We start from the raw sequence: 14,305 nt of genomic DNA, 5'->3' as shown, positions 1-14,305 counted from the left end.
AGATAGCTGGAGACCTTAATGTTTTCCCTTAGACTTCCTTCTATTGACAAAATCTCAGCAGTTTTGTGGGCAAATTATTGACAGCATTGTTCTCAAAAATCATCAAAGAAAGAAGGTTGTTCATTCATTCAAGCACAAATAAATACAATCTGTCATATTATTAAAATACATTTATTGGCCGGGTGCGGTGGCTCATGCCTGTAATCCCAGCACTCTAGGAGGCCAAGGCGGGCAGATCACGAGGTCAGGACATCGAGACCATCCTGGCTAACATGGTGAAACCCTGTCTCCATTAAAAATACAAATACAAAAAATTAGCTGGGCGTGGTGGTGGGTGCCTGTAGTCCCAGCTACTTGGGAGGCTGAGGCAGGAGAATGGTGTGAACCAGTGTGAACCCAGGAGGTGGAGCTTGCAATGAGCCCAGATCATGGCACTGCACTCCAGCCTGGGCAACAGAGCGAGCTCTGGGAAGGAAGGAAGGAAGGGAGGGAGGGAGGGAGGAGAGTAGGGAGCAAAGGAGGGAGGAAAGGAGGGAGGGAGGCAGGCATTTATTCATTAAAATTGTTGGTCAAAGTAATCTTTTTATTCTTTGGAATTCTTCAAATAAAAATGGCAAAACAGCCTTAGACATAAACTATACAACTATTAATAGCTGTCAGAAATCTACAGAAAGTAAATTACCAAGTAGTAACACAGTTAAGAATATCAAAGACATTTTATCCATTTGTAGGACTACTAATAAAGGAGGACATAGGAAAATCAGGCTAATTATCCCTCATTCCCAATGACAAGGGCCATAAAATCTGATATTGATCATTTTAGTACAAAAGCTTTTTTTTTTGAGGAGTCTCACCCCGTCACCCAGGCTGGAATGCCATGGTGCGATCCTGGCTCACCACAACCTCCGGCTCCCAGGTTAAAGTGATTCTCCTGCCTAAGTCTCCTGAGTAGCTGGGATTACAGGCATGCACCACCACGCTGGCTACGTTTTGTATTTTTAGTAGAGACGGGGTTTCACCATGTTGGATGGGCTGGTCTTGAACTCCTAACCTCGTGATCCGCCCGCCTCGGCCTCCCCAAGTGCTGGAATTACAGGCGGGAGCCACTGTGCCTGGCCAGTACAAAATCATTTAAATACAAAATGGGGAAAGGAAACGATGGATGCATGGATGGAAGGAAGGAAGGAAGGGCAAAAGAAAGAAAATGTGGAAGGTCAAAATAATGAAGGTTATGGATGGCCCAGATCCTTATACATTCAGTCTGTCTAAGAGCCAGAGGTGCTCTACTTGCCAATAAGCAAATGAGAAAGTGGTAGATTCACCCGACTGACCAAATCAGCCTTCATATATATCCAAGTTTGACTTGAGGACAATGAATTCTTTGGGACTGCTGGAAAAGCGGAAAAAGGAATATTAGTATTCCTCAGACAGTTCTGGGAATAAGCTTATCCTTTTAAAAACACTCTTGTTTGGAGGTTAGTAAGGATACAGTGTGTGTATTGGCATGTTTATTTCCGATATGCCCCAATGAAGGAGTACAATATAAAATAAAGTACATGGAAATCTGATAGCAGTGGTAAACCAGAACACCTGAACTTTTCTTTTTTTCTTTTTTGAGACATGGCCTTACTTGGCGCCCAGGGTAGAGTGCAGCTGTGTGATCTTGGCTCACTGCAACATCCACCTGTTAGGCTTAAGCAATCCTCCCACCTCAGCCTCCCAAGGAGCTGGGACTACAGGCAGGCACCACCACACCCAGCTAATTTTTAATTTTTTTGTAGAGAAGGGGTTTTGCCATGTTGCCCAACTGGTCTCAAACTCCTGGGCTCAAGTGATTTACCCACCTTGGCCCCTCAAAGTGCTGGGATTACAGGTATGAGCCACTGCACCTGACCAGCTGAAATTCTCTGGAAAAAAAAAATGCCATACAGAATAGAACTGATCCTTGGAAAAAAAAACAATTTTTTAAAATAATCATTTTAAGATTGCAATATAATACAAGGATCTGCTAAGTTTGCTGTTAAACAAATGATTAGATGATTTTGTGCAAACATTTAACTAAGCCGTATGTTATGGGCTGAATTCTTTCTCCCCCACCAAATTCATATGTTGAAGCCCTAACTCCAATGTGATGGTATCTGGAGATGGGGTCTTTGGGAAGCAATTAGGTTTAGATGAGGTCATGAGGTTGGGGCCCTTATGCTGGGATTAGTACCCTTATAAGATGGTATACCAGAGAGCTCTCTCTCTCCAACAGAGGACACAGAGGACACAGAAGGCAGCTGTCTGCAAGCCAGGAGGAAAGCCCTCACCAGAAACCAAATCGGCAGGGTCCCTGACCTTGGCCTTTCCAGCCTGCAGATAGTGAGAAAATAAATTTCTGTGTTTAAGCTATTCCATCTATGGCATTTTGTTATGGAAGCCAGAGCTGACACACCAAATGACAGAAGATGGGAAAGTTGCAAGAAGGGACTTTTTTGGCTTGATTCATATTAATATGGAGAGGAGTACAATTTGATGAGGCAAACTGAGCTCTGTGGTGACTGAAGGATGTGGACTCACTCTATCACTGATCCAATCACAATATAATAGGGGTAGGGGAGCTTCATCATCTCACCTCCTGATCTCATATCAAATGTCAAAAGCAAAGACCTCAGAATGAGTATCAGAACCGTGCTAATGAACTTGGTGCCATAATTATTTTCTCTTTCCTTTAGTGCATAAGCAATGTTATCGTCTGCTATCTATGACAACAATGGCTCTCTCTAAGCTTCGAATGTGTGATCCACGGATACAGTTTCGGGCATCAGAGGACAAGGTATGTCTGGATCATAATTGCTTACAGAGGATGTCCTGGCAGTATGAAAAGCAGAGATGAAAAAGGCTTGATAACATATATCTTCTGGGATTATCTCTAAGTAAAGCTTGACTGACAGACCTGCAGCAGAAAGCAGTTGATTGGAGGTCTTTACAGTAATGGGCCTGTCAGGAACTTGATCTATTTCAACAGGAAAGCTGGAGCACAAATCAATAATGAGACAGCAAATCAAATCATTATCAGACCAAAATACCATTCCTGTGAGCAGGTTAATTTTGTTCACTGGAGTGCCTGATAGCAGTAAAGTTGAAGGAATTGCATTGGCAAGATTAACCTTGGAAAAAAGAGAAAAGGGACATGGTGCTATTGGTTTAAAAGCAATTGAAGTAGTGGGTAATGTAAATAAATAAAATTTAAAAAACACTGAGAGAGAGTAGTTAAACCAGAGATAAAAGTATACACAGAGCAAGGGAATTCTGGGTAAGAGGTACCATGATTAAGGCAAATGTTCTTATTTCTTATGTCCATTCAGCCTAGTGAATGCTGGCATTCCAAGAAGAATATGGTATCAAACGTGACCAATCAATCTCTTTAATCATAATTAACATTTAAAAGAGAGAAACAATACCCAAAAGCCAAGTAAGAATGAGTCTGATGTGCTTATTGTACCATAAAGCAGAAAAAAATAACATATTCTATAAATCCCCTCCCTATCTTTCTTTTAAAATTGTGCCACAACCAGTACAATACACAAAGGACTAACTCAGAAGTAGTTACATGTTCAACAATTTATAGGAAATTTGACATTCAAGGACTCTATAAATGAATAATTTGCTCACCAATTTTAAGCAAATGAAAAACCTTCCAGGGACTAATTCAAGGTAAAATTTGTAAAGAAACATACTGAGTATGTATTTGCTGCTGCTAATAAACAAATATGCAAGGGGCCCATTCACTTAAAAGGGCTCAGGTCTTAGTATAATTTATTAAGGATGAAGTCTAATAAAAACATAGAAGACACAAAAGTATCTTTTTACTCTTCAGAGGGGCACTATCACAAGCCCCACAGACAGGATCACAGTTACCTGAAATTGTCTGATATCCCTAGAGAAGAAACAGCATTCCCAAATCTTTGTTACTGTGGTGGGAAAGTGCTGTGGGCATAGGTCTGAGGGGATTTCAGGGTGTTTGCCACAGGTGTCATGAGTGTCTACCAGGTAACGCAGAGGTGACACCATGTTAGATTGCAAGATACAACCCCAACAGGATTCTGAGATGGAGTTTCCATAAGAGATGCTTTGGGATCATTCCACTGGGCCTACAGGGGACTCAACCATGGCTGAAAGGGCCCCCTCCTCCAGGGTGAACTTCTCTTGTGAGAGTACATGGCCTTTGCAAACTTAGGACCAGAAGACAAGAGTGAGTGAGACACACACACACAGAGAGAGAGAGAGAGAGAAAGAGAGAGAGAGAGACAGAGAGAGTATGTGTGTTAGGACCAGAAGACAAGAGTGACTGAGACAGAGAGAGAGAGGGGAGAGGAGAGAGAGAGAGAGAGAGAGAGAGAGAGAGAGAGTGAGTGTACGTGTGTGTTGGGAGAAGGGGGAGGTTCCTCCTATGGCACTTTGAGATTTGTGGTGTGTAAAAAGCACTCCCCAGATGGAGCTGTTCTCCAAATGTCATAGGGAGAGGACCTCAAATTATCAAATACCACAGTGATAATGGTGAAGCTTTGCCCCTGCAAAACAGCTTCACATTCTTTACCTAGAATCACCACATCCAACGAGGACACCAAAGCAGGGATAGCCCCACTGTTACCGACCAGGGTAACTTTTTTCCTTTTCTGTTTATTGTCAGGTTGAGCTCCTTTTCATTCCACTAGTTTTACATGTAAATGTGAAGTACTTTTTTAAACATTATTACCCATTTTTCCTTCAAAATCACATGTGAAAAACGCATTGCCTATTTGGCAATATCTGCATACATCGTAATTCATCAGTTCTCATCCAAGGAGTTTACAGTATTCACACAAGTACCATAAAGATATATTTTGCAGCAGTCTTCATTTCAGCATTATTTGAAATAGTGAAAACATTGGGAACAACCTAGATGTTCATTAGTAGAAAATAGTTGGAATAAATTGGTTTTCAGCCATATAATAAAATGCTGTGCTACCATTACATTGAACAAGATAAAGTCCTATATACTGACATTTATGAATGTCCTAGATAAATTAAATGTAAAAAAAAGATGCAGTGTATTGTTCCACTTTTTATAAAACAACAATACCATACATATATATCTGTGTAATGTACGTGTGCAAAAGTATCTGAGAAATATACATCAAATTGGTGTCAGTTACTTTCTCTCGGAAATTTCTACTTTCTAAGTTACATTTTCAGTATTATTTTATAAATTAGCTTATTATTTTTAAGTGATTTGCATGATTTCAGCTACAGTATATTTCAGTCAAATTTCCTTATCTTTCTTTGTCTCTTCTTTCTTTTGACTGAAAGTAAATTACCTGCATAGAATTTGACCTTCACTCTTATCCCTTAAAATAGTTTCTTTCGAAGATTTGGAGCTATTTTGAATCAGTTATAAGAACTTTGAGTTATATCCTGATTTGTTCAGTCTGTTTGCCCTGATGTTTTCAAATCCAACCTCTTGACTCCATATGAGGATAAAGAAATGGTTCTTTCATGTGAGTTAACTCTAAATGAAAAGAAGTGTGATTCTCCATCTCCGTACACGGAGATGGAGTCTATTGTCACAGACTCAGGCATTGATCTGAGACAGACTGAGAAGTATAGGTTATAAGTCTTCCAAAGCACATTCTTTGTAATAAGTGTTCTAGTTCAGGGAGCCTTTTCAAGTGACAGCCATCCTTGCAGAGGTTTAAACAAAGCCTTAGAGTGAAGGCAAACAGTTTCCCAAGATTTTACACGGCTGTGTTTTTCAGTCTATAGTAGTTTTTCCTTTACTGCTTATTCAGCATTTTAAGCTAATTTAGGTCCTCTACAAGTCTCATGTAATTCCCTTCCTTGAATTCAACTCTAACCTGATGCTTCTTTCTATTCATGGGAATGGGTATTTATTCTAAAAATAGCGTTCTTTCCGTTTTGATATCTATTATTCTGTATGTTCAGTGCTTTTCATGAGAAATGACATACAATTTTTCCTTATACTGTGTCACCCAAAGTAAAAATGTCCGGTGGCAACATGTGACTTAGTATTTAACAGTCAACTGACTCATAAAGAAATTTGCTATGAAACCTTAATTATTCACCATCCTGAAACTCATTCTGGGATTGTGGCATTATATTCTCATTGTGAGTATTAATAGTGTCCCTGCCTGACTTATGATGTATATTTCACTCTTATGTGCATCTCACAAGATCAGTTCTAATCACTAGGACAATTTCAGTTGGGGAACAATCTAGTATTTTTTTTTTTTTTATTAAGGAGTGATTTATTTAAGAAATTTACTTCTGCTAAGGATAGGAACTAGATCTTGTATTACTTCCTGTCTGTCTTATAGTTTCGTTCATCAGAGATGCTCAATAAACATTGGATTGTTTAATATATGGTATATAAGCAGAGTCAGGTGGTTTGCTTTGAGCTAGTAATGTGGGATTTAGGAAAAGCAAAAGGAAAGCATGTCTCTGTACTCTTAGAGAAGTAAATGGCTCTTAATTTTGATAAACATACTTGATTTTGTGAAGCATGATATTGGAATTAAGTATAAAAGAAGATTTAATTAAATCATGTCCTTCAGGAAATGACCAAGTTAAACAGGGCCTTGTTTTTATGAAAGTCCAGTCAAATATACAGAAGATATCAGGATGTAGCACTTTTCTCCATGGAGTTATTAATGGAATGGTGTAGTTAATCATATCAGAGTATAGGACAGGTTGCCTTACAATCGTACATCTCTTAGCAGTGTTTCCAGTAATGATCTAAGAGGAGACAAGTTTAAATAACATGTGATCACTGCACTCAAAAGATCACTCTAGTAAACCTAGTATACTAGTAAACTCTAGTATCCTCTTCCTCTTCCTCCATCACTGTAGCCACAAATACTATTTATTGAATATCTATTATATGCTAAGCAATGAATGATAGAAGAAAAATAAAAATTCTTCACATATATTATCTGACTTAATCCCTACAACAACTTCGAAGTCGGCACGAGAACCACCATTTTACAGCAAAGAAACTGAGATTTGGAGAGTGTACATGGGCTGTTTTTGTCAGTAAGTGGAAGAACTGGGATTTACACTCAGGTCTGCCTAACTCCAGTGTTCTTATTCTTCAGTCTTATGTACTTCTGCATGTTTTTGCTTCTGTATACCATTGCCATTATCTCACAGAAACAGGCTTTAGTGTTTATTTCTAAAACTTTATGGCTTTTATGACTTCTCATACATGATTTCAATTTATGATCCATATTGTATTCGAGTTCATGTAGTAACTATGATGTGCCAGATGCCAGATTTTTTTTTTTTTTTTGGTCTTTTGTCTGCCAGGCCTCCGATCTAGGATCAGTATTGTTTAGCATTTTACAGTGTAAGGAACTTGAGTAGGTACAAGTTAACAGACCAAATAAATGAGATTTTGCACCTTAATTCATCACAAGACCGAGAAAATGGGATGATTCTAAGTTGGCTGCTTATATACTACAGTAGATATATTGTGTTGGTGCAAAAGTAATCATGGTTTTTGCCATTAAAAGTAGTCGCCGAAACCACAATTGTTTTTGCACCAACCTAATATTAAGATGCTATGAAAAGTTCAGAAAAGTCTAGAGCAGACTTTTCACTTCCTTGTAATATTCTAGGATACCTCTGTCAAATACAGAGCGCCTCATTATGTTAACCACAGAAAAAAAGCTTTCTGAAATACAAATCTGCCTGCCTGTTGCTGCATCAACATTGGCTTAGGAGGCAAAGCGTAAGAATAATGTGAAATTATATTTTGTCATACTTTCAATGTCAGTATTTGCAGAGGAAATAATATTTTCCTGAAGACTAATCCTTCTTTGTAGGACCAGGGCAGATGTTGTTGTTCGAAGTTAACAGCCAGTCAAATGTGTGAGTTAGTGAATATGCACTGAGCCCTTGGTGCTGTTTACTGGAACCAGCAAAGGTAGAGACAATGGGATAAGGACAAACGGTAGACAGTTGCCACATAACTCCTCTACAGAAAACCTTCTACCTCCCCTAAGGCAAAACCACCCCTGCCACTGAATTCAGCTCTCTGGATACCACTAATTTGAGAGTTACAAGTGGAAAGCCTTGAATTTTATTCCCATTTCTGCCAGTAACTTAAGTGACTATCCCAGGCAAATGAGTTCTCCTTTCTTATGTTCAGAGGAAGAGATCTAATGTTTGCTGAGGGTCCATTTTCTAGGTGCTTGCCCTTTGGGTTATCTCAGATAATCCTCACAAAAACTCTGTAAGTTTACACACAAGCTGCTTGAAATTCTGCAAAATTAGATAACTTTCCCAAGGTCATGGGCCAAGAACCAGGATTTGGAACTAGTCACTAGTGTGAGTGATGCAGAGTTCATGCTCCCCAACCGTTCTAATGACAGATGGAGAAAGGTATGGCAGTAATATTTGACAAACAAAATTCAATTGTTTTTTATGCATGGTAGCAGTACTGCGTTTATGTTTTGAAAAAGTTCTTATGTTTTTGAGATGCAAATTTAAGTATTTACAGATTAGAAGATATGGATTTGCCTTTCAAAACTGACAGGGTACTGTGGGGACAGGTGGATAGTAGATGGGGGTATGGGTGAAGTAAGACGGACCAGATGATAGTATTGTTGAGGCTGGGTGATCGTACGGGCACATAAGTCTTTATTATATGAGTCTCTGTATTCTTGTAAATGTTTGAAGTTTAAAACAAAGTTGAAAAGTAATCAATGACATGAAGATATATTGGTAAAAGTTATGAAGTGACATGGACAAAACCAAAGTTTTAAACTACACAAAGCGGTCAGGTGAGGTGGCTTACACCTGTAATCCCAGCATTTTGGGAGGCTGAGGCGGGCAGATCACTAAAGGTATGGAGTTAAAGACCAGCCTGGCCAACATGGTGAAACCCTGTCTCTACTAAAAATACAAAATTAGCTGGGTGTGGTGGCACATGCTTGTAATCCCAGCCACTTGGGAGGCTGAGGTGGGAGGACTGCTTGAACCTGGGAGGCAGCAGTTGCAGTGAGCTGAGATCGCACCACTGCACTCTAGCCTGTCTGACAGAATGAGACTCCATCTCAAAAAACAAAAAATTACATAAAGCAAAACTGATAAAAATAAAAGTGCAAGGAGAAATTGATACAACCACAATTGTAATGAGAAATTAAGACTTTTATCAGCAATGATCAAATACAGATAGTAGAGATATTAAAACTCCAATTTTACAGTTAGCACTTATTTCACACTCATACACATACATGTATGTTTGCATCCAACAGAGAATGTATATTCTTTTCAAACACTTGAGAAACACCCTCCAAAGTTGGCCACATGTTAGATTACATGATAAGCTCAGATACCATTGGGCTCTTTTACAATCAGGGCATACTCACATGATACCTATACAATCAAAAATGTATTTAAAAAAGAAACATTTATACTTTCTTAGCTTGTCATAGACTTTTAAAACATATCTCATTTCATTTTCATATAAAACAAAGAAACTGGTATTAAAGCGAGGCTAGAGAGGTTCAGTCATTTATCCAAGGTTACTGAGATGACAATGGCAGTCGGAACTTGAACTCAGTTCTGCTGAATCCCAGAGCCTGGTTAATTTTTTCTACACATGCTGCCTCATAAAATTCTTGATTACGAATATTCAAGATCATCAGAGCCTTACTTTTGATTTCTTCTCCAGGAACAACAATATTAAAAATCAATACTTAGATTTTGGTAGAAAATGGGTATAGAATATTCTTTTTTTTTTTTTTTTTTTTTTTTAGTAGAGACGGGGTTTCACCGTGTTAGCCAGGATGGTCTCGATCTCTAGACCTCGTGATCCACCCGTCTCGGCCTCCCAAAGTGCTGGGATTACAGGCTTGAGCCACCGCGCCCGGCCAGTTTTTTTTTGTATTTTTTAGTAGAGACGGGGTTTCACTGTGTTAGCCAGGATGGTCTCGATCTCCTGACCTCGTGATCCGCCCGTCTCGGCCTCCCAAAGTGCAGAATATTCTTAAAAGGACCAAATTTTTATCTGAATGTGTCCTCCTGACAGTTTTACTGAAAATTATTCTTCTCTTAAGGCCTATTCATTTTATTTCTAGAAATTTTTGCAAGTACTGTGCTTAGTGTTTTACACGACACAGCTGTTGAAATTTCTGGGGTTTGATTTTACCAGACAACAGAGTTACTTCACTATATCTAATTCAGGTATGAAATAAATGTTAAGAATTCTTTCAGGCTAGTGGCATTTATTTTGCATACCCCCAGATATTGCCTGCATGGCTTAGAGGACAGGTGCACTTTGCTGAATACTCACCAGACACCAGGAACATTGCTTCACTTGAAGAGGCTGGGTCTGTTAGAGGACAACTTGAACAATTCTCTTTATGCAAATGCAAAGGACTTCACTCACCCGATTCGTATTTTCAGCATGCCACTGAATAACTCCGGGTTATTGGAGATGATCCAGCCAATATGGATGACCAGTTCTTGCTGAATGACCGCTTCCCTCTCATCATGGGTGTTACACTTATAATAGATGATGTTTTTAATCACTCTTGGAGACAAAGGATTAGAGATAACTTCTTCTTCATGCCCAAAGGCACCCAGAGTTACCTACGAGTGACAGAATTTTATTGTAAAATTCTCCTAGCTACTAAAAGATAAAAATAAAAAAAATTCAAGGCTCAGGATGACTGGCAGGCTGAAATTACTCTATATAAGCTAGGGAATTAGGCAGAGTAACTGTTCCTGCTGTTTATTAAAATGGCTTTCAAAGTGTGACTCCCACTGGAAATCATGATGGTTCACAGTCTAGTCTCAAATATAAGGGCAGGTGAGGGTTCCAGTTAGGGGAGTGGAGGTGAGTGGATAAAAGCAGGGAAGGAATATAAATAACTAATAAGTTAAAATTATTCTGAATGACTTTAGTTCTAGAAACTCCCCAGAGAAACCAGAATAGGTTAAAGAGTTTCACTTTACTGCACAGTCTACACAATTTGGTATTTGAGAGATACACTTTTTGATTCTTTTATAGTTTCTCAGGCAGATTCTTTCGCCTCAACAACACTATAACGCTTCAAAGGCAAGTGTGACGCCACCCAGTTCCTGTGTAGCCCTCATTTTTCTGGGCATAATGCAAGGTGCCTGGTGAGGGTTAAAATATGTGGTGACAGATCTCTCACCTGTGGAGGGGAAGGAACAGGCTGTTCATAGCCTGGGACACCAGAGAGCACAGAGCAAAATGGCCAAAAAAAAACTCTGAGCAGAATGCTGCTGAAGCTGGCAAGGGGAATAGGCTGGTCTCTCTCTCTCTCTATCCCTGGCATTCTGCTCCCAGGGGACTCTGCAGATCACCCTTCTCCCTGAGTACCCCTTCCCATCTCTTTTCCATGTACAGTGTACCATCATAAAAGGCAGGAAAAAAGAATAGCATATCAAAGGCCACAGAGATGAGGGAAGAGAGCAGAACATGGAGTCTATTGCCTCAATTTTATAATAGAGTGAAAACTGCGAACTGCTGGTTTATTATATCACAAGTGGCATGAACCAGTTAGTCTGAGTGTGGATACTTTCATTAAAATGTCAGTGTGTAAAGAAGAAAACAAACAGAAGGCACATCATTGCTTCTGGAAGCAATGATGACTAAGCCATGATTTCATTCCACAGAGCTTGAGGTGATCTGAATGTGCTTGGTAGAAACAATATTACTTCAGTGCTTAGGGCAGTCAGAAAAATTTGAATGCTCTGCTCTTATTTCTTTATTGTAAAGAAATAAGGTGAGGTCAGAGAATGGACTTCATGCCTCTGGTAATGAAGCTGAGCTACTGGCCTCCAAGTCTTGCCCAGCTCTGTAAGTGACTTACCCTGGGAGACATACTAGTGTGACTTACCCTGGGAGAGATACTAGTGTGATGAGCAATGGTCCAGGCACAACCTTAGGGCATGCTCTGAGGCTTCCAGGATGTGGGAGCAGAATCTCAGGACCACAGGCTGCAAGCTCCCTTTAGATATTGGGTAGTTGGACAGGACCAACCCTAACCCACCCTTTCTCCCAGTGTCAGGTGCTGATGACCTTGAAGATCTCCAAAAGTTTCTGAGCGTTCATATGCAGAGTTAACTCTCTTTTCAGATATGCTACAAGGACCTAAAATCCAAGGAAAAATATCTTCTCAAAGCCTGTTTAACTTTCTTTCAGAGGTGGCTTGGTTCAGGGCAAAAATATGAGACTTTCGCTGGAGGCAAGAATTCTGGTGAGAAAAGGCACTAGATAAGTTACTTCCTGTATTTTGGTCTGTTTTAGCCAACAAACAGGGATAAAAATTCTACCTCTCAACAATTTGGAAAAAATAACATATATGAAGTGATTTAACTTTTTCTTAGGAGTTTTTCTATTTTTTCTTTTTAATTTTTTTAAACGACAGGGTATTGCTCTGTTGCCCAGGCTGGAGTGCAATGGAATGATCACGGCTCACTACAGCCTCAAACTCTTGGCTCACACAATCCTCCTACCTCAGCTTCCCAAGGCACTGAGACCAAAGGCATGTGCCATTAGGCCCAGCTATTTTTTTTTTTTTTTTTTTTTTTGCAGAGATAGGGTCTTGCTATGTGCTCAGGCTGGTCTCGAATTCCTGGCCTCAAGTGATCCTCCAGCCTTGGCCCCCAAAGTGTTTGGATTACAGGTGTCAGCCACCATGCCCAGCAGGAATCTTTTATTAGTACAATTATTTTTAATTATTAAATATTACATGAAACAATAAATAGCTTATTATTCTAACATTTCAAAAGCTAAATATAAGGATGAATAATTTTAATCTTAATGAATTAAGACCCTGAAATATGACCAATGGGTTGATTCCATTGAAGAGCGTTAAAGTACTTCATATTACTAAAGCTTATTATATCCCCAGATTAACTCTCAGGAAAACACAATAAAGCACATATATTCACTGAGAAGAGATGGAGAGTAAGTGAACAGGTTTTCATTCTAATCAAAGGATGATTCAGCCAGGTAAATTAGAGCTTATAGAAAACAAAACAGAAAATGAGCAGCCACACCCCACATGCACAGGCTCAGTTCAACCCACATTCACCAAGTGCTTTTTCCAAGCAAGGCCCCATGCTGGGCACACTAGGATGTGTACTGGACAAGACTCAGACTCTGACCCCTGGGGGCTCACAGCCTACCATGAGGTGAGAGACACACATTAAAATGAACTGGGACCCAGGGCAGATTGTGGGAATTGTCACAGACCTATTTTGGGAATCCAGAGAGAGAGACCACTGCTAACTGGAGATGGCTCCGTGAGGAGGAGGTGACAGAGCTGGCCCTGGCGAATGGGGAGGAGCTGGGGTTAGAGATGGCCTGGGGCGGGGGATCTGGGGAGCAGCACTGGCATGCAGAGACCCTAGCTGGGCACGAACACCATGCTTTCTAAGGGGGGAGATCTTATGTGGAGCGGAAGGGAATATGTGCCCTTCGCTGTTCACCTACCTCTGCTCTGCCTATCTGAAACCTGTCTGGAGTACTTTAGTAGTTAGTGGTCCATTTTCTACATTAGCATCTGCATTGATCTCAACACAGGAGTTGAAGATTACAGCTCTAAGGTGCAGCAGGAAAAGGGGAAGGCCCATTTAATATCTTTCTGACTAGATTTTGCTTGAGGAAGGAGACTTTTGTAGCAATGCCTGAGCCCTTATAAATCTGAAAGTGAGAGGCCTATGACACTGAGGCTTGCCAGACTTAAAAGTAAGGGTCCTAGCCAGAAATCTTTGCCACTGGGACCAAATAAGTGTCTGAAAAGCAAATACTTACCTGTTTGCCCTGCACTAAAACATTAGTAATGGATGGGGCCAGGCTGTCCACTACTTTACTTAAAAGACTTGCTGCACGGCGTACAACCGACCTGGGGGCAAAGAAGAGAGCAGGCCAGATGTTCACAAATCTAAAATATGAGGAATGCATCGGGCTCTGACTGGGTAATCTTTAAAATATACACGGTTGAATCCTCACATCATCATTTGGAGGAAACACTGCCCAGGACATTGAACCTAACAGCTGAAATTTCCCAGACTGCAGGACCATTCAGAATTAGGGAGGGATCCCTCCACCTCATCCCTGCCACCAAGCTGTGACAAAAATATTACTGATGACACTATCGATTTAAAAAGCAAAAAAAGAAAACCTAGTTAATATTTTGATTAGGGAGGGAGGGTGTATAGGAGGAATTAAGAGGGTATTCTGATTTTGCATTAACAAGTTCATTACTAAATCTGTCACTAG

The 14,305-nt window shown here is 40.0% G+C and overlaps 1 protein-coding gene across 5 annotated transcripts in view; it reads right to left on the bottom strand.

Annotated features, from left to right (window-relative positions):
- PHKB (phosphorylase kinase regulatory subunit beta) overlaps positions 1-14,305 on the bottom strand; it is a 247,000-nt gene that overhangs the window by 15,341 nt on the left and 217,354 nt on the right. For 4 of the 5 annotated variants that reach the window (XM_033218310.1, XM_033218312.1, XM_033218308.1 and 1 more), the window contains 2 exons: positions 13,838-13,928; positions 10,436-10,638 (listed from right to left, as the gene is read on the bottom strand). In XM_033218310.1, the coding sequence (XP_033074201.1) occupies positions 10,436-10,638; positions 13,838-13,928 (294 nt within the window). The remainder of the gene's footprint in view (positions 1-10,435; positions 10,639-13,837; positions 13,929-14,305) is intronic. The other variant, XM_033218309.1, reaches the window with a different exon arrangement.

Source organism: Trachypithecus francoisi, unplaced genomic scaffold, assembly GCF_009764315.1.
Source record: "Trachypithecus francoisi isolate TF-2019V2 unplaced genomic scaffold, Tfra_2.0 Lachesis_group10, whole genome shotgun sequence".
NCBI classification, from domain to species: Eukaryota; Metazoa; Chordata; class Mammalia; order Primates; family Cercopithecidae; genus Trachypithecus; species Trachypithecus francoisi.
The sequence above is the reverse complement of the archived record's forward strand: the minus strand, read 5'-3'. Positions and strand labels throughout refer to the sequence as shown.